General features: G+C 43.3%; 1 protein-coding gene and 1 non-coding gene across 2 annotated transcripts in view; both read left to right on the top strand.

Moving 5' to 3' along the window:
- The window catches only part of DNAH17 (dynein axonemal heavy chain 17), a 98,476-nt gene that overhangs the window by 18,684 nt on the left and 59,188 nt on the right, over positions 1-20,604 (top strand). Inside the window, exons 17-37 of the mRNA XM_060271057.1 lie at positions 1,324-1,578; positions 2,307-2,476; positions 4,552-4,774; positions 5,301-5,417; positions 6,674-6,760; positions 7,150-7,302; positions 8,313-8,561; positions 8,653-8,775; positions 10,645-10,992; positions 11,087-11,178; positions 12,613-12,739; positions 13,455-13,607; positions 13,901-14,026; positions 14,460-14,567; positions 15,001-15,132; positions 16,355-16,515; positions 16,615-16,771; positions 18,054-18,158; positions 18,963-19,120; positions 19,772-19,910; positions 20,324-20,551. Of these exons, the coding sequence (XP_060127040.1) occupies positions 1,324-1,578; positions 2,307-2,476; positions 4,552-4,774; positions 5,301-5,417; positions 6,674-6,760; positions 7,150-7,302; positions 8,313-8,561; positions 8,653-8,775; positions 10,645-10,992; positions 11,087-11,178; positions 12,613-12,739; positions 13,455-13,607; positions 13,901-14,026; positions 14,460-14,567; positions 15,001-15,132; positions 16,355-16,515; positions 16,615-16,771; positions 18,054-18,158; positions 18,963-19,120; positions 19,772-19,910; positions 20,324-20,551 (3,411 nt within the window). The remainder of the gene's footprint in view (positions 1-1,323; positions 1,579-2,306; positions 2,477-4,551; positions 4,775-5,300; positions 5,418-6,673; positions 6,761-7,149; positions 7,303-8,312; positions 8,562-8,652; positions 8,776-10,644; positions 10,993-11,086; positions 11,179-12,612; positions 12,740-13,454; positions 13,608-13,900; positions 14,027-14,459; positions 14,568-15,000; positions 15,133-16,354; positions 16,516-16,614; positions 16,772-18,053; positions 18,159-18,962; positions 19,121-19,771; positions 19,911-20,323; positions 20,552-20,604) is intronic.
- Positions 15,938-16,012, top strand: TRNAS-GCU (transfer RNA serine (anticodon GCU)). Its single transcript has one exon. It is a non-coding gene; the product is annotated as a tRNA-Ser (tRNA).

The following is a 20,604-nucleotide window of genomic DNA, read 5'->3' as shown; positions in this document are numbered from 1 at the left end:
TTCTGTGGGTGCTAGGCTGACAAGACCCAGTTTAAAGTGACATTCAAACCAGGCCTAGGTTTGTAATGGTACGTAGGATGAGTGGATAAGCATATATTTCATAAGGAACTCGTAAGCATGCTTTCGGGTCCCATGTAATGCTCAGTTTAATAATTTTTGTTCACAAGAGAATTCCTGCGAACATGTCTTAATAAAAATAAAACACAGGAATATATGTGTCTGTCTACATGCCCAGAATTCTTAGCTGCCCCCAACCTTAGCTGCCATGCTTGCATCTGACTTCCAAGCAGCTATGTATCAATGTTCTTTACATTCTGTAGAAGCCATTTTGGCATATAAGATCTATATAAATAAAAGAACAAATAAACAAATGCATTTTGTTCCAGAAGAAACACATAACTACTGTGAAATAATTATCAATTCTCAGTGGACAGAAAGCAAGCAACAGCAATATTGGTAGGCATGCTCTGGTCACTCTCTCATAGCTGTCAACTTTCAGATTTGAAAATAAGGGATCAGCAGCCTCACCTGTCCCAGGGACAGTCCACGGCAGGCATAGGCAACCCTGGCTCTCCAGATGTTTTAGAACTGCAACTCCCATGATCCCTGACCACTGGCCCTGTTAGTTAGGGATCATGGGAGTTGTAGTTCCAAAACATCTGGAGAGCCAAGGTTGCCTATGCCTGGTCTACGGTATATCTAACAATCCAGGATAGCAGCAGGAAATAGCGCTGGAATAAGGGAATTTCCAGCAACAAAAAAAAAAGGGAAGGTTGACAGCTGTGGCTTGGAATAAGGGAGTTTCCCGCAAAAAAAGGGGAGGGTTGACAGCTATGCTCTCTGTTTCCACATTTGACTATAGTTAAATATTTTCTCCATATGCTCACTAAGGCAAACAACAACACAATCTGCTTGCATACCCTTAGGGCAGGAGGGTGGCAGTTGTCACCCACATATTTCCATTTAGGTTGTAGGCACAATAACTTCTTTTTTAAAAAAATTAAAAGAAAACTTCAGAATCCCAGGATTCTAGGCAAGCCAGCGAATTTAGTCCTAGAAAGTACAGCTGGGTTGCAGAGAGTGATTTTGACTATTCAGAGTTCCAGGTCACCTGTAAACGCTACAGGGAACATTGGTCACTCAGTCCATGTTTGTGTGAATATGTGAGTGCTGTTAAGCTATCTCTTGGCATGAATACTTGGTGAACGTAAGATCTAAAGATTCAGCATCCTATGTTCCAGCCAAGATGCCAGTGGGAAGCCCATATACTCGGCTTGTTCTTCTGTTTTCGTGCCTCCATTAATGATTCCCTGACGCTTTCAGGCTGACCTAGAAGACATGGGAGAGTTGATGGAGATACGAGAGGAGATTGGGAACATTGTGGTCAATGCCATGAAACAAGGTGAAGAATACGAAGATTCATTTGAGAAATATTCGTACCTTTGGATGGATGATCCCCAGGAGTTCATGCAGCGCTTCCTCACTTTTGGCCACGCTCTAACCCCTGAAGAGCTGGAGTCTCACGCAGAGGAGTACTTGCCTCATGTCGCACCCACCCTAGACCAGTTTCAGTTACAGGTGAGGGTTGGAGTCTGTCTGTACGTTTCATCCAAATTGATGTGTGTGTGTTGTGTTGTGTTCTCAATGGCACCAACTCCATCTTTATAACCCTACACCATCCCTCATGCAAGTGGGTAGCATTGGAACATCCCTATGGCTTCCACACCTCTTCTGTTTCCTCTTTTCTCCTCCTAGTTCCCATCTTTCCTCAGCAATGCATAATTCTTTGGGCATTTTCACACTAAAGACAGGTAAAATCGCTGTTTCTTACATCACCAGTTGGCAAAACAGGCATTGTCAAGAATGCACATAAACTTTCTCTTCTATGTTCTTATTACACTTTTTAACAATCGACCTACACCCAGCACAAATAACTTGGGAGAAGCTTAAAGGAGTTCTTATGTGCCCTGTGTGTAAGTGGTTTTATCCCCTTCATAGCCCTGTACGCCCCCCTTCCTTCAACTATGTGTATCTTCAGTAGGGGATTGTAAGTCCCCACCCACAGAGCAAAGCAGATTGGAATCTACCTGTCAGGGAGATACACAAACTCTAACCTCAATAATTTGAATAAAGTAGGTTTTCCTCTTAGGGCACTCTAGCTCACAACCAGATGGCTACAGAGGGAACCCACACACTCAAATGCCATGGCCCATAGTGGTCCCATCATGATTTCCAGCTTTACTGATGTGTGTGTAGAAATTCTGCATCACAAGCTATCGCATCTCATCACCCCCTGGTGTTTCTAGATTGACACTTATGAGAAGCTCTATGAAGAAGTGTCCAAGTTTGAGAATACCAAAGTGTTCAACGGTTGGCTGCAAAGTGACTGCCGTCCCTTCAAGCAAGCGCTCCTGAATACCATCAAACGCTGGAGCCTGATGTTCAAACAGCACCTCATCAACCACGTGACCACCAGGTAGGGTGGGGAATAATTTTGTTAGTTTCCAAGCTTTCCATTCCTACAGCCCCTCTCCCTGCACGTACGATAATCGGCCACAATCAGCCAGTGCTCTGTATACTGTACAAACCTACGAATGCATTCTTTGAATCGGCACCTGTTATACGCAGCCTAACTATATTTTGTGTGAAGAAGCACTTCCTTTTGCCTGTCTTGTATCACCCACCTTTACATCCAGTTTTAGTGGGTATGTTATGAGAGAGGGAGAAAAGTGGCTTGAGACCTACTTTTATAAACCTCTATCAGGTCCCCCAATTACAAAAGCCCTGCTTTGCAACATGAAAGAAAAGGTCAGATCCCAGAGCTGAAGAATCTGGTGTCAGAGGAATCCCACCTTGGGCAATTATCATATTGGAATTAGCTTTCTAGACATGGGTAAAATTTCAGCTGCTGTTGCTGTTGCTTCCATACTGCCCTTCATCCAAAGATCACAGGGTGATTTACAACAAAAAAACACTGCATTTGGCTCACAGTTGTAGGATCAATATTATCTTTCTCTCCATACCCATAGGATCTCAGGTTAAGTTCTAGAGGTCCAGAAAAATTGCAAGAGGGCAAGATGGAAATGGTTAGAAAGTGTTGCTTAAAACTAGGGTTGCCATATTTTGAAGAGCAAAAAAGAGGACACATTTGCAGATTATTATTATTATTATTATTTTAAATTGTTATTATAAAGCCACACATATACTTCCCCCCCCAAAAAATGAGGATCAGAACAGGAAAATATTTTAAATATTCAGCCAACTCAGTGTTTGTTTGTTTATTTTTAATTTCTCCAGATACCGAAAGCAGCTCCAACACTTGTAACAGTAATTGCATTCACTATGCATGTTTTACAATCTTGTTTCATGTATTTGCTACTGTTATGGAAACCACATAAAGTGCAGAGTGAGACACTCTGATTGGACTGGCATAGCCAAAAGTAACTACCCACCAGCTGGTGAATGAGCAGAACAGCTCCCCCACTCGCCACCGCCACTCTTGAGCCCAAAAAAAGGGGGCCCAGATCAGCCTCGCTTCCCTCCACCCACTGAGCTGGTTAGCCACAGGGCATGGGCTCCCGGGCATATCCTCCTGGGCATATCCTCCAGGGTTTCCAGCCTCAAGCTCTGTGGATCACGTGACAGAGGAGAAGAACAGCACAGGGACTGAATCATGTGACAACCAGCTATTGGCCAGCTCTAGTCATGTGAAAGGGGCTAGGCAGCTGTTTCCTCTTCAACTCTAAAGACAGGAAAGGTGTATATGTGTATATGCATAAACCCGGACATTTTGCTATATTTTAAAAATCCGCCCAGAAAGAAAATTTAAGACTGAAAAAGGGTGTGTCCCCAGGGAAAAGAGGACATATGGCAGCCCTAAGTTTATTTGATTTGGTGCCTTCTCAAAGTAGTTAGAAGCTGTTATCCCTTCCCCCCCCCCCCCCGCCAGGATGCCATCCTCTTTCCATAATGAGAAAGAACTACCCTGTTTTCCCGAAAATAAGACACACCCATAAAATAAGCCGTAGCAGGATTTCTAAGCATTTGCTCATTATAAGCCATACCCCGAAAATAAGACATAGTGATAGGCGCAGTTCTGGAGGGCACCAAGGTAGAGGCGAGGCTGGACGCGTAATAAAAAATAAGACATCCCCTGAAAATAAGCCATAGTGTGTCTTCTTGAGGAAAAATAAATACAGTGGTACCTCTGGTTAAGAACTTAATTCGTCCGGAGGTCTGTTCTTAACCTGAAACGGTTCTTAACCTGAAGCACCACTTTAGCTAATGGGGCCTCCTGCTGCCGCTGCGACGCCGGAGCACGATTTCTGTTCTCATCCTGAAGCAAAGTTCTTAACCTGAGGTACTATTTCTGAGTTAGCGGAGTTTGTAACCTGAAGTGTTTGTAACCTGAAGCGTTTGTAACCCGAGGTACCACTGTATAAGACAGTGTCTTATTTTCGGGAAAACACGGTATCAGAAATAAGTCCAATATTTTGTTACTTGTACTGTTAAAGTTAACCCCAACTGGAACCGATACCTTTTCCATTGCAGTCTTCGGGATCTCGCCACTTTCATGAAAGAAGTCAATGCAGGCTTGACCAAACCTGTGAAGGAAGGTGACTACGATGGGCTTGTGGAAGTGATGGGACACTTGATGAGGGTCAAAGAAAGACAAGTAGCTACTGACAATATGTTTGAGCCTCTAAAGCAAACCATTGAGTTGCTCAAAACATATGGAGAAGAAATGCCCGAAGAAATCCATATGCAGTTGCACGTGAGTTGTTACAAATGCTTTCCGCTCAATACATATTTGGCCATCTTTCATGCTGCCATTTTATAGTGTGATCCAGTGACCTCACTGCTTTGTAGAAGACTAAATAAAGAAATATATTCCAGGGTTGTCAGTTTAGTTTTTTTTAAAGAAAACAGTCCTATTGGTGTGGGAGAAGTGGGAAACCAGGCCAGAAATAATACATCAGGAAAGTTCATGGGAATGTATCTGATAAACACAATCTGAAAGCGATCACAATGTTGCCCACGATTGAAGCCGTTGTGCATTACAATCTATTTAATATGATTAATTTCACTTTGGACGTGCGGAATCATATCATTTATCCATTATTATTAACAGGGTTGGGGCGGATTAAGTTCAGAAATCTGCATATTTCCACAGACCCTTACCAAACCAAAGTGTGTTTTCTCCTCATATTGAGTTTTCCCCCCTTCTTACCCTTCCCACATTTGTTTTTACGAAGCAAGTGGTCTAAGAGGTTTGAGGGTTCTTCTTTGTTTGCTTTTAGGAATTGCCAGAACAATGGAATAACACCAAAAAGTTATCATTCCAAGTCAAGCAGAATGTGGCTCCTCTGCAGGCAAATGAAGTTACCATTCTCAGAAGGAAATGCCAGCAGTTTGAGGTACCTTTTTCTTGTAGTGCAAGGTATTCTCTGCTCAACTGGAATGCTGAGCTCCCCCACAGAAGCAACTGAAAGATGAGCTACCTACCAACCATAGTCTCAATTTGGCAGCTGGCCAGAATGGAGAAATCCATAAATTTCAGTTTCTCTCAGTTTTCCAGTGTTCAGTTTGCCATGTTTTTGCAACATTCCGTGAAAATTCACCAGTGTTTCAGTGCACATTTCTCCTGATTGATACATTTTCGTATGCAATTTTGCATAATGTACACATTTTTGCAAGCAGTTTTCCTTAACACAATTCCTCTTTTTTTGTATTTTCTTAATTACATGCATTTTTATCCCTGTTGTATACATTTTGTACACAATCTTTGGTTGCATTTTGAGAAGGGTGAATTTTGAATGGTAGCTGTGTTTCAGTTTATGTATTGTTTTGGGAAGTGTGAATTAACATGCAGTTTAACAGACTTTTCATTTAACAGACTGCCTCTTCCAGAATCTATTAACACTTCAATAAAGTGATAATACTTCATTTTTTATATAATTTCTCCCCCCCCCCCCATGGATCACTGTAACAATAAGATCTATGAAGGAGGGGCAGAAGGAACATCCTCAGGCTATTGTGTTTTCAGAAAATTTAGGAAACCGTCCCTTATAAATGTTTAATATTAGATATTCATAGTGTTCAAATTCATTAAGTGTGCCTTCCCATTGATATGGAGGAGTGTAACACATGAAAATGCAAACCGGGCTGAATATCTTCCCCATGCTTAGCAGCCGCAGCAGCCGCCACCTCCATTTCTAATTCTCTCTAGGGCAGAAGCTTTGGTAGTATGTATGGAGGTCCTGGACTAAGCCCCACTGATGTGGTCCAAAGGAAAACAAAGCAATATGTTTGGTACCAGCTTGGCTCCTGGAGTTGCTGGAAGGAGACATACAGGATGCCATCCAATTCCGAATCTACTTTGTTGTAAGATGCTGTGATGTCACAGCATGTAGCGGACAGTGAGAACTTTAAAAAAGAGATGAGGTTGCAGCTCATGATTTGCTGCTGTCTTGTCTTGCTCCACTGCCTGTGTCCTCTTGTGAGTGTTTTAGGCAGAACTCTCTGCTGCTATTTCTGTAGATGACATCGTCATAATTCTAATCTTGAGCCACAGCCAACAAACTCCCGCCTTCCAGATGTGATGCTACACGACCCTGCTTTAACTAGGATATTCTTCTCTCTCTCTCCTCCTCCAAACCCCCACCCCCTCCAGATTAAGCAGCATGAGTTCAGGGAGAAATTCCGAGAAGAAGCACCGTTCTCTCATGTTGATCCAGATCCATATAAATCCCTCAATAAGGTAATTTACTGGAAGTCAGGAAAGTCAATATGGGCAATATCTATGCCTTCCTCAAATGCCACCTCTTATGGTGTGCTTTTTAGTGACATAGCAAAATAGCGTTTTCAAAAACCAGCTGAGGAGTTTGGACTCGGTGGTTTCTTTTTAAAGGGGGGGGGGCTTCATATGCATATGGTTTCCAGTGACAAGTAGGGCATATGCCACCAACCATGCGTGAAGGAGACTTCAGTGGAACAAAAGGTTAATCTAACTTTCCAGGCAGTTTAGAGGGTATATCCCAGAAGCACATTGCAACATTACTCTTTCCAGTGCCATACCCTAGTTGTTTGCTCTTTGCGTTCATCTGCCTGCAACATTGACTAACCCCCCTTTCCTTTTAATGCTTCCAGCAACAAAAAATGATCACCAATATGGAGAAAGAAATGGAAGGCCTATCCAAATCTGCAGGCTTGTTTGAGGTATCTGTCCCAGATTACAAACAGCTGAAGGCCTGTCATAAGGAAGTGCGCTTGCTCAAGGAGCTCTGGGACATGATTGTCTTGGTAAGACTTTGACCTTGTAATCTTAGGGAATGTCAAGAAGGACAAGTGAAAGAACTCTGCATCCAGATGTTGAATTCTACCACGAGGAAATGAGAATAGTGAGGTCCAAGACCCAATCGCTCTCAATTAATTTTTTGCGGCTGAATTGAATCTTTTGCACTCCACTCCCTGCACTGTGTTCCGATCTAGATCAGTGCCACCATGACTGCAAATTATTTTGTGGAGGGGGGGGGTTCCATTGAGCGAATGCAAGCTCCCCCCCCCCAGTGCTGACTGGAGGGGGGATTGCACTGACAATTGATAAAAGAAAAAGCTTGCACTCAAAGGCAAGCTATGTAATAAATGTCACCTGTAGTTTGGCCCAAAGTCTTCATGCTTCCTCATCCAGGGTAGCTCATGTTTAGCTTCCTTTGGAACTGCTTGCCAATTGAGGAAATTGGGAGCATTTAATGAATGCTATGACAGCATTGTGATAATGGAAGAAATGGAGTTGCGCACCAAAGGGCGTTGTTGGCAGGAAGTGATTTCCAAGTAGGTTCTGCTCCCAATACCACTCTCTGAACAAAGGTCAGCGACTACTGAGTGTTTTCTATATTTACTTCTATAGCGATTGTGTGCTGTTGCATTCAAATGCAACCTTGTTCAACCTTAAATAGCATGTGGTGAACATGGCAAGGGTACTCCCTTCCTCACATCATACGATCTGACATTTTATGGAGCTTCGGCTTTTTAATTTATTAAAGTTTACTTCTCCATCTCTAGCACAAAAACACCCACTGCCGTTTGAAGAAAGGAAATGGGATATACTCGCAGTGGATAGAAGTGTAGTAAAGGATTTAAAAATAAAATCCATTTCCCCCAACATCTAGAAAGGTCCTACTGTAACATTTCTGTTCCCCTTTGAGGTGCAAGATCTGTTGAATGTTTCCAAAAAGTTGCATTGTAGATATTTTATTCTGTTAGCAAAAAGAGGAAAAACTATTATTCCCTCTCTCCTCCCCCCCATTCAGGTCAATGAAAGTATTAATGACTGGAAGACAACCAAGTGGAAGGAGATTAATGTTGAGCAAATGGACCTTGATTGCAAGAAATTTGCTAAGGATGTGAGAGCCTTAGACAAGGAAATGAGAGCATGGGATGCTTTTGTGGGACTGGATAACACAGTTAAAAATATGATGACCTCTCTCCGAGCTGTGACTGAGCTTCAGAATCCAGCTATTCGAGAAAGACATTGGAAAGAACTGATGGAGGCCACACAGGTACAGGCTACAGTGAGCACCTGCAATTTTCCATTCATCTGCCTGTCGCCTACTAGTCCAGCTCGGTTTCCAACTTTTGTTTCTGTAACAGGTGAAGTTCACCATGTCTGAAGAGACGACGTTAGCAGACCTACTTCAGCTGAATCTTCACAAATTTGAGGATGAAGTTCGCAGTATTGTGGACAAGGCTGTGAAAGAGTCGGGGATGGAAAAGGTACTGCTTTTGCCATTCCATGCCTATCAAATGCAGCTTTCAGATGCTTCCTGCTTCTCCTATAAAAATGCTGAAAGATAACACTTCATTTTCCTACATTTGGAAGTAGATCTAAGATAGGCTTCTCTGACTTTAACATTAATATTATAATATAAACATTATAATATTGTGCACAGGTGAAACACATGGAAATTTTAAGTTTCTTACTTCCTCCTTTTATATACTTCATTTCCTCTTTGGAATAGACGCGCTCAAAATTTGATAAGGCAGCACATGCCTTATCATCGGGTTGTTCATCCATGTCTTGGGTGGTGAGCCGTTTTCAGCCAAAAAGCCACATCCCTTTGCAAGCACCATTTCAGTGTCGACATGGCAGTGGTAACTGAGGCCAGAGGCAATGGATGTGACTGTTAATGGATGTGGCAATGGATGTGACTGTTACACACAAGTCAGTAGTTTCTACACAGGTGCCTCTCTCCATCCAGGCAACCAAAATACATCATCACAGTTCAAGGACACATTCCAACCAGGCAAAAGGACTCAAGTGACAGCTGTGGCCTAGGTTGGGTACAGCCTTGGCAAGAGTCCAGAGGGCCAGCTTGAGAGCATTCAGCCCCCAGCCAGCCCTAAAGTTCTCCACCCCGATTGACTAATGCACAATGTGGGCATGAGTCTGCTGACTGGGATCAGAGAGTGGAACCATCATATTCCAATGCTTAAAGAGCCACACTGTCTTCTGGTTCTTTTAGTGCTCACCTCTAAAGCCCTGTGCAGCTCAAGGCCTGGGTACCTGAAGGAGCAACACCTGCCGAGGTCATCCATGGAGGTTTTCCTTCCTTTGCCATCTGAGGAGAGGAGATTTCTCAGCGGTGGGCCCCCGCTTAAGGAATTCCCTCTCTAGGAAGGCTCACTTGGTGCTTACTCTGTTACCTTTTTGGCATAAGGCAAAGACTTTTTTTGTTCTACATCTTAACTCAGGGGTCAGCAACCTTTTTCAGCCGTGGGCCGGTCCACCATCCTTCAGACCATGTGGTGGGCCGGACTATATTGGGGGGGGGATGAACAAATTCCTATGCCCCACAAATAACCCAGAGATGCATTTTAAATAAAAGGATGCATTCTACTCATGTAAAAACACGCTGTCTGCGGGCTGGATTGAGAAGGCAATTGGGCCGCACCTGGCCCCCGGGCCTTAGGTTGCCTACCCCTGTCTTAACTGGTTGCAACGGCTCCTCTGTTGGCATTTTTATTGTGATATTATTATGACTGATTTTTGCTTTGCCGTATTTTGTGTATTTTTGTGGCTTTTGTCTTTTATGAGTTCCCCCCCTCCCTCAAAGCATTTGACTGAACAGATGTTACAGTATAGTTTGACAAAACCTGTAATGTGCCAAATTTTGCAATATGTGGCAGGATTATAGACCATTTTTAAAAAAATAAATAAATAACAAAATTATGTGTTCTGCCTCCATGGTTAGAAGCAGTACCATTTCTGGAAGCCAGTTGCTGGAAGCTACAGGAGGGGGGAAGCGCTCTTGTGCTGGGTGCTGCTTGCAGGTTTTCCAGAGGCTTCTGTTCGACCATGGTGAGAACAGGACCTTGGACTTGATTGGCCTTTGACCTGACCCAGCAGGTTGTTCATATGCTCTTATTTTGTATATACAAAATAATTGCTTAATTGGCAGTGGAACATGCTCCTTCAGAGTATGCTAACCCTTAAGAAGTGCTAAAGTAGTTTCAGAAAGGGAGAGTGGACAATACCGTCATAGTGCCTCTTCACTAATCCTTGGAGTTTCGTGGACATTTTGCATGTTTTCAGTTTGAAATCTTATCACGTTAAAAATCTATCCTGGCTGCTTTTGTTTGAAGGTATTGAAGGCTCTTGACAGTACTTGGTCAACTATGCAATTTGAACACGAGCCCCACCATAGAACTGGGACCATGATGCTCAAGTCTGATGAGGTACTGGTAGAGACCCTTGAAGAAAATCAAGTGCAACTCCAGACCCTGATGACTTCAAAGTATTTAGCACATTTCCTTCAGGAAGTCTCCAGCTGGCAGCAGAAATTGTCCACAGCTGACTCTGTGATAAGCATATGGTTTGAAGTCCAGAGAACCTGGAGCCACCTAGAAAGCATTTTCATTGGCTCGGAGGACATTCGCAATCAGCTCCCAGAGGACTCCAGGCGTTTTGATACCATTGACAAGGATTTTAAGGTGGGCAAGGCCCTTTACTTCCTATAATTTTCACATACAGTACAGAAACAATAAAAACTGGAGCAGCTAACAAGTCCATCCTCTTTTCTTGCAGGAATTAATGGCTGATGCAGTAAAAACCCCAAATGTGGTTGAAGCAACAAATAAACCAGGTCTCTATGACAAACTAGAGTCTTTGCAAAAAAGGTAAGGAAGGCGTTATTTTCCTGCTTGATTTTGTCAAGTGTAAGCAAAAGAAGCAAATCATAGGCTGCATAAGTTCAGTTATTTAGGACAGGGTTCTGATTGCAGTTTATTGAATTGAGGTCTTTTAAATTTAAATTTAGGCCCAGAAAGACAGTTGCAGATACCTTTTTATCAATGGTTTGTTTGTTTTAAATGGCAGCAGGACTGGCCCTAACATTGGACAGAGTGAGGCAGTTCCCTTAGGCAGCCGAGTAAAGTGTTACTTAATTTGCATTTTGATTTTTACTTCCACTGATGAAACTTGTGTGCTAGGCACCATGAAGTGCTGGGGAATAGCATTTGTTGCTGTGCTTTAGACAGCAATATCTCTCAGGCTTGCACTGAATAGCAGCCATGTCATGGTGCAGCCATTATTTGGTACTGAAGAGAAACAGAACAGGCACCATGACTGTTGAAGATTCATTCCCCGTGTCTGCTGTCATGGGATTGTTGTCTTATCACATGACGGTATATGTTTTTCATTCCACAGAATGGGAAGTGACCAAGACAGGATGTTTGTGTTACTGTGTTTCCTGAAGTGGGACTATTGCTCTTTGTTATTTCTCTTTCCTGCCTGATGCTAGAGAGAGGGGGAGCCATGTTGCAGTGCTCCGTGTGTGTTTATATGTAAATAAAATAGATTAGCCAAATGCTGATTTGCTGAGGTCTGTTACGCAACTGCGCAAACTCTGCAGATCCATAAGTGTGCTGATGTCAGTTGGCATCAGTCACTGTGATGTTCGGGCTGGAGAAAGCTTTTGAAGCTCCTGAACGATCAACCAGGAGGGAGGGACCATGCCAGTCAGGCATGTGTCTCTGCCAGGGTCCTACTCGTGTGTAGGAGCTCCTAACAATGACTACCATTTTCAAAGGCAGTGAAATCTGCATGTAGCAAACACCTAAGCTGGGGTCTGGAATCCAACAGCAGCTCACCCTTCATATCCTGACACCTTTTCTGCCTGGGTCTCGACTACTTTCCATGGTATCTCCTGGTATCTATAATGACCCAGGTGTAATTAATGTAAACATCCATGTGAATAAGCTGCTTTAACACTTGGACTGAGCATGTATTCCTTTCAATTAGAAGTGTTCAGATATCAGTCAAATGGTGAGGATTAAAGAGGCTTTGAAAATGGCCTGTGGCAGCGAACATAGAAAGCATAATGTGAATGGCAGGTTTTATAACTTCCCTTGATATGACATCTGGAGCAGTGTATGGCATCATTTGCTCCCAGTTTAGAGTGCTTTCGTTGTTTGTTTGTATAGACATAGAACTGTCTAGTTAGTTAGTTAGTTATATTACTGAGCATCATGTACAGTGGTGGCACTGTGCAGCTAATGATGATAAACACAATGCTTCTCCCACATCCTCTTGTCCACCTTGCCTTTTATTAGCTTGGCACTCTGTGAAAAGGCTTTGGCTGAATACCTGGAAACAAAGAGACTGGCTTTCCCCAGATTTTACTTTGTATCCTCTGCAGACCTGCTGGATATTTTGTCCAATGGCAACGACCCCGTTGAGGTAGGATATACATTAATGGAATGCTTGGACTTTCTTGAGAATTGTTAAATTTAAAAAAATAGCCCAAAGCTTTTACCAGAAATCCGACTTCATCTGATGCTAAATCACAGATAACTTGGACCTGTACTCATTGGGACCTGATCAACAACTGGGGAGAGGGGCTGAAAACCCAGTGGGATTTGCACATCCTTGGCATGCAGCAGATTCCAGGTTCAGCCACAATGGCTCCAATTTAAAAAGGATTTTGGGTAGTGGGCTGGGAAAGACCTTGGGGAGCTATTGGCAGTCACAATAGGGGCCTGGTTGGAGTATAGGAGATTCTATGTAGCACAGATATTTTAGATTGTTCAGTGCCCATTTCCTTTAGGCTTTCTAAAACGGTCTTCTTTTTAGAAACACTGTTCATATACAGTGGTACCTCGGGTTACAGACACTTCAGGTTACAGGCGCTTCAGGTTACAGACTCTGCTGGCCCAGAAATAGTACCTCGAGTTCAGAACTTTGCTTCAAGATGAGAACAAGCAGCGGCAGCAGGAGGCCCCATTAGTGGTACCTCAGGTTAAGAACAGTTTCAGGTTAAGAACAGACCTCCAGAACGAATTAAGTTCTTAACCCGAGGTACCACTGTATCTTCATTAGTCCTCTTCTCCGACCACTTCTATTTCTATATTTCTAAACTTTGTATCCTAATAATACCGCAATCATCTTCTTGAAGGTATCCCGTCACTTGTCCAAGCTATTTGATAGTATGGCCAAGCTGAAATTCAAATTGGATGCAAAAGAGCAGCCTCTGAAGGTTGGCTTGGGAATGTACAGCAAAGAGGACGAGTATGTTGATTTTGACAAGGAGTGTGACTGTTCTGGACAGGTTGGTGGATATTATTTTAAATTCACTATTGGTCATGTAAACGGAGAGCCAGTTTGGTCTAGTGGTGAGAGTCTTTTACTAGGACCTGGGAGACATGGGTTCAAATCCCAACTCGGCCGTGAAGCTCCCTGGGTGACTTTGGGCCAGTCACTGCCTCTCAGCCTAAACCTAACCTCACAAGGTTGTTGTGAGGGGGAGAACCATGTTCATCAACTTGAACTCCTTGGAGAGAATATAAATGAAATAAGTAAAGGAAAATAAATAAGCATTAACCAGGAGAGTTTTGCTCCTAGGTGGAGGTTTGGCTAAACCGAGTGCTGGAGAGAATGCAGAGCACATTGCGCAAAGAGATTTCTGAAGCTGTGGTGACTTATGAGGAAAAGCCAAGAGAGCAATGGCTATTTGATTACCCGGCACAGGTAAGCAAAACAACTAGAGTCAAAATGCAATATTTTATATGTTTAACCTGTGGAGTGCAAAGAAAAGAGAGGAACAGAAATAGATGTTCATTCTAATAAGGAGTAAATATAGCCAGAGGAACAAAGTGGAGCCATTCAGCATGTTTGTAGGATTAGGCCTTTATAAAGTCTAGTAGACAGTGTACAGGTAGTACCCTCTAGATGTTGTGGACTACAATTCCCATCAGGCTTCTGCCAGGATGACCAGTAGTCAAGGATGCCCAGGGGTCATCTGGAAGGCACCATATGACCGGTTCTTTTCTAGTCACTCATCCCACCAGAGCTGCACATTTGGGGGTTAAGGGGCAGAGCCTGAATTAAGGACAGTTCTGGCATTTCACATGGCTTCACCATCTCATTTAAGTTTAAATTTAATCTTTGGCTGTTGTTGCAGATTGCTTTAACATGTACCCAGATCTGGTGGACAACGGAGGTTGGCATTGCCTTTTCACGACTGGAGGAAGGCTATGAAAATGCTATTAAAGATTACAATAAGAAGCAGGTACGCAGCAGCAGCCCCCTCTAATTTTGTCAGACTGTGTTCAGATTTGCAGTGGCAAATTCTTCAACGGAATAGTAGGCAGTCTTTTGTGTCTACGACATATCGCACAGATGTCATCTCAAGCTCTGTCACTGAATGCAAGCACTGGCGGAGGAAGGGGTGTGTGGTGGGTGTGGTCCGCCCCGCCCCGCCCCGGGTGTCATCCTTGAGGGGGGTGACATCACCGCACCGCCCCCCCCTGGGACGCTCGCCCTGCCCCCGGGTGCACAGCATGTGCGCTGCTCCGGGTGCCAGAGCAGCTAGCTCCACCTCTGAATGCAACTTCTGGTTTTGTGTGGGTTTTTTTTAGAGGAGTAGGTACATCAAGCCTCTAGGTCCCGTGGTTGTTAAAGATTGGAAACTGCTTAAATATGTTTATTTTTCTTTCCCCCAGATTAGCCAGCTAAACACATTAATTACACTACTCATTGGGAACTTAACCGCAGGAGACAGAATGAAGATTATGACCATTTGTACCATTGATGTCCATGCCAGAGATGTCATTGCCAAAATGATTTCAGCAAAGGTATATGCAGTAAAAGACTGTGAAATAGTACTTTGCTTTTTGGAAGCACACATTTTCTTAGAATCTTCTCAAGACACTTTCACAACGTGGTTCTCTTCACTCATTCTTCAACCATCCTTTTCTTAGTGAAAGCTAAGGACTAGCCCTGTATCATTTCCAATGAATAAGATTTTCAAAAACGCTAACTTAAGTCCTATCAAGACTCCCCCCAAAAGTATTAAATAGTCAATCCACTATGTCTGCTTTGGGGGAGTTATTACATTTGAGTTATTAAATAATATATTGTTCATATATTGAAGACCCTGAAGACGTCCTTTTGGCTGAAATAATAATAATAATAATAATAATAATAATAATAATAATAATAATAATAATAAATAAAATTTTATTTATACCCCGCCCTCCCCTGTCAAAACCGAGCTCAGGGCGGCTCACAGCAATAAAATTACAATAAAACATAAAAAGCAATTGATTAAAATACAGATTAAAATACAGTATTAAAATTTAAAATGCAGCCTTATTTTAAGTAGTCCATAAATCCAAGCCATGAGGGAGGAAAACACAGGGGTCAGACTAAGTCCAACCCAAAGGCCAGGCGGAACAGCTCTGTCTTGCAGGCCCTGCGGACAGATGACAAATCCCGCAGGATGCATTGGGCTTCTGATAAATATTTATCAGCATGTAGAGGTGTGGTCTCTCTTTCTGGTGGTTTGTTGGTGGGTAAATAATCTCTATAGGCTCTGAAGTAGAAGGCCACTCAATCTGCGCTTATGTCTAGAAAGTTGCCAAAGGAACGAAGTATGAGGTCTCTGTGGCACAACGGGTCAGTGCGTCTGGCTGCTAAGCAGAAGGTTGGTGGTTCAAACCCCACCCAGGGACAGCTGTTCACAGGATTCCTCCATTGCAGGGGGTTGGACTTGATGATCCTTGGGGTCCCTTCCAACTCTACAGTTCTGTGGTTCTATAAAACTTTAAACCAGGCATCCCCAAACTGCGGCCCTCCAGATGTTTTGGCCTACAACTCCCATGATCCCTAGCTAACAGGACCAGTGGTCAGGGATGATGGGAATTGTAGTCCAAAACATCTGGAGGGCCGAAGTTTGGGGATGCCTGCTTTAAACCATTAGGAGCCTCCTACACATAAAAGCTGATGTGGGTAGAAAAGCAGATAAGCAGGAACCACTGGAAATGTATTTATTATGGTTTCGCATTTGGGTTGCAGGTGGAAAGCTCCCAGGCCTTTACCTGGCAGTCTCAACTTAGGCATCGTTGGGATGATGAAAAGGGACACTGCTATGCCAATATATGTGACGCTCAGCTCCAATATTCCTATGAGTACCTTGGCAACACTCCACGGCTGGTGATCACGCCACTCACTGACCGGTATGAGCTGCTTAGCTTGGATAGCCTTCAGCCTGGCCCAACGTATGCTCTTAGGGCATGTGCTGACAAGGATGGTTCCAAATGCCTATCTTTTTGCAGGTGTTACATCACCCTGACGCAGTCCCTCCACTTGATCATGGGAGGAGCTCCTGCAGGCCCTGCTGGCACAGGGAAGACAGAGACCACCAAAGACTTGGGAAGGGCAGTGGGGATCATGGTGTATGTCTTCAACTGCTCTGAGCAAATGGACTATAAGGTAAAGATCTAGCCAGTAAAAGTAACAGTGGGTCACATCCGAGTCCCTAATTCAGCCAAAAGCACCCAAAGTCTTCCCCGAAGTTAGGAGTATGAGGTAAACAGCTATCCATTCAGAGGTACAATTACAGAACGCTCTACTTTCCTAGTATTTTGTATACCTGCAGGGACATCTGTTGTTTTTAAAAAACATTGTACCTTTTTCGTGCTAACTTTGGTAGCACATATACTAAAACATTGTACCTTTTTCTAGGACATTGCAGCTCCGTAGAATAAAATAGGCACTGTAAAATATTGAGGTGCTCCTCTGAGGGTCTTCTGCTGGTTCCCTCACTGTGAGAGGTGAAGTTACAGGAAACCAAGCAGAGGGCCTTCTTGGTAGTGGCACCCTCCCTGTGGAACACCCTCCTATGAGGTGTCAAGGAGATAAAGAACTACACAACTTTTAGAAGACATCTGAAGGCAGTCCTGTTTGGGGAGGTTTTTTTAATGCGTGATGTTTTTATTATGTTTTAGATATTCTATAAGCCTCCCAGAGTGGCTGGAGAAATTTATACCCAGTAGGGGAGGGTATTGTTGTTGTTGTTGTTTAGTCGTTTAGTCGTGTCCGACTCTTCGTGACCCCATGGACCATAGCACGCCAGGCACTCCTGTCTTCCACTGCCTCCCGCAGTTTGGTCAAACTCATGTTCGTAGCTTCGAGAACACTGTCCAACCATCTTGTCCTCTGTCCTCTGGGGAGGGTATAAATAATAACAAATTCATCATCATCATCATCATCATCATTATTTATTAATTATTACAGACACAGATCTACATTTTGTTTTCAAGTACAATCATACCTTGGAAGTCAAACAGAATCTGTTCTGGAAGTCCGTTTGACTTCCAAAGTATTTGAAAACCAAAGTGCAGCTTCTCATTGGCTGCAGGAAGCTCCTGCAGCCAATCAGAAGCCACTGAAGCCTCATCAGACATTCGGCTTCCAAAAGAATGTTCAAAAACCGGAACAATCCCCTCCAGACTTCGATTGTTTGGGAGCCAAAATGTTCAAGAACTAAGCTGTTCGAAAACCACTAAAAGCTTCCTAGAAAACAAGAGACTGCTTGTTCCTTCCAGCACTTCCTCTCTTCCCCACCCATCTGTTCTTGTGCTACAATGTGTTTTCCTGTGGCTTGTGTTTTAAAATACTGTATAGCAAAACAATACATAAACAGGATATATTAACTAGTTAATTGATTGAATGTGATGGTCCACAAACAAATGCCTGTGCCTTTCCTTTCTAGTCCTGTGGAAATATCTACAAAGGATTGTCCCAGACAGGTGCATGGGGATGTTTTGATGAATTCAATCGGATTTCGGTGGAAGTCTTGTCTGTAATTGCTGTACAGGTAAAGATTCTCCTTAGGTTTCCTTTCATTTTATGCAAATAGCCTGAATTTCATAGTGCTTCCAGCTCTATCGCTGCTGTCAAATGCTGGCCATTCGTCTCTAGCCTCAATACAAGTCCCTTGGGAATGATAGGCTGCAAGGAGGTAGCTATTTCTATTCTGTCTTTGGTTTGCCACAATCAGCACTGTTTCCATTCCTCTGCAGTTCAGTGCCTACTAAAACTTATACCATTTGTCTCACTATCTGCTGTGACTGAAACTTACATAATGCAATGTAATGGAATGTAATGAAATGTAATTAATTTAACTTATTAAACTCTGCTGCGGCCCAATGGATTGGCTGTTGTAGGTGACCGTTGAGGGAGAACCCTTATGCCCTCAGTATCACATCTGCAACCAGCCAGATTTGGCATTCTGGTAACGTCATGAGGTCAATTCAGAGTAAGGAAGTCCTCCCCTCATTCTGTATGAGTAAATTTGCCAGTCAATGAAGCTGGGCCCCACAAAATTGCTTAAAGGAAGGGAGCAGCCTGCAGCTTGCAAAAGCTTGTGCAGAAGGCCCCCCACTCCTTACATGTCATTTTAATCAACCTTTTTTTGTGGAGTATCCTGGAACTTGGTTAGCTCAAGTGTGCAATTATTTCCTAGTTCTTGATGCATCCTACATGTCTTTAGGTTTCATTGAACTACAATTGGTTATGGAAAAGCTTGTTAATACGTCTGCATTTATCTTCAGCACCATATTTCATTACCTTACTGAAGACCTTGTGGGAACAGCTCTTAAGACTTTGTTTTATTTGAAAGGTTAAATGTGTTCAAGATGCCATAAGAGCCAAAAAGAAGGTTTTCAACTTCCTTGGAGAGACCATTTCTCTTATTCCAACTGTTGGAATGTTTATTACCATGAATCCTGGATATGCTGGCCGTACTGAGCTGCCTGAAAATTTGAAAGCTTTGTTCAGGTACTAATATGCAGCCACTATTCTGGGGGAAACGAACTGATAAGGGATTATCACAATAATGTATGAGCTGGCCAGATTTCTTGGGCACGCCTCTGCCCAGCCAGCCCAGCCTCCCTCCTTCCCTCCCTGGGCTCCTAATACCTTTGCAGTCTCCAGTCTGAGGAAGGGGCAGGCACTTGTTTCATTCTTCCCACACCCATCACTTCTGGCCAAGTTCCAGGGCCATGCTTCTTTCTTGCATGCCTCACTTCCCCCACCTCCATTGCCATTTTGCCACAGTCATGTAATGTGTCACTCTGCCCAGAGAAGTAATGTGGGGGTAGTACCGTAGTGCCAATGAGATTTATTGAGCTATTGAGGATAGGGGCAGGTGAAGGATACCATGAACAGATTTGGAAGGCTTGATGAGGGAAGAGAAAGTTACTCTTTCGCACAGGCTTGGATCGCCAACCTGGAAGCTCTCGGGAGCCAGGGCAGATTATACAGTGTGTAAAACAGTGGAAACAAAATGAGACCAAGTGTAAGTGGTTTGAAATTTAATCATATCTGACATTTGCACTGAATATTCACTGCAGCCTAAAGGAAAGATTGACTGTTGTCTCTGTAGCATGATTGCACCAGATGTTAATTGTCTCATTTCTCTCTTCTCAGGCCCTGTGCGATGGTTGTTCCTGATTTTGAGCTTATCTGTGAAATCATGCTTGTTGCTGAAGGTTTCATTGAAGCCAGGCTTCTAGCTAGGAAGTTTATTACTCTCTACACACTGTGTAAGGAGCTGCTTTCAAAGCAGGTAAATTGCACATTGTTCACCAAGCCTGTTTGACACGGAGTTTTTTAGGGCAGTGAAGAGTTTGCAAGAGTACCCCGACAGGGCTTTTTTTAAAAAACAACAACAACAACAACTTAAAAGTGGTTGTATTCCACCCCAAACTTCATCCTGTCATAGAAAACCAGCAGGGATATACAGAGGTAGAACACTGGAATGTTTAAAAATGGCTGCCTCTCACCACTCACCTCCAGAAGTGAGCTTAAAGCCTCATGGCTATGGAAACAAAGGGTGCCTATACTACTGTACCCACCTCAAAGGAGCATAAATGACTTTCCTTGCCTTTTTTTAAAGTGGAGGGATGCGTTTCCTGACTTGTTTTAAGTGATGTTCTTCTGTTTACATGCAATGTGAAGTTGTTGCCATATGTCTGACAGGATCACTATGACTGGGGTTTGAGAGCTATCAAGTCTGTGCTAGTGGTGGCTGGTTCACTCAAGAGAGGAGACCCAGGAAGGGCGGAAGACCAGGTTCTCATGAGAGCTTTGCGAGACTTTAACATCCCCAAGATTGTGACGGATGACTTGCCTGTCTTCATGGGACTCATCGGAGACCTTTTCCCAGCGCTGGATGTGCCTAGGAAGCGTGATCTAAACTTTGAAAAGGTGAATCTGCTTTAGTTGGCTGTGAAGCAGTATAATTAAGAGATTTGAATGTC

The sequence above is a fragment of the Zootoca vivipara genome, chromosome 2 (assembly GCF_963506605.1).
Source record: "Zootoca vivipara chromosome 2, rZooViv1.1, whole genome shotgun sequence".
Lineage (NCBI taxonomy): Eukaryota > Metazoa > Chordata > Lepidosauria > Squamata > Lacertidae > Zootoca > Zootoca vivipara.
Note: the sequence above shows the minus strand (reverse complement) of the source record. Positions and strands in the feature narration are given on the sequence as shown.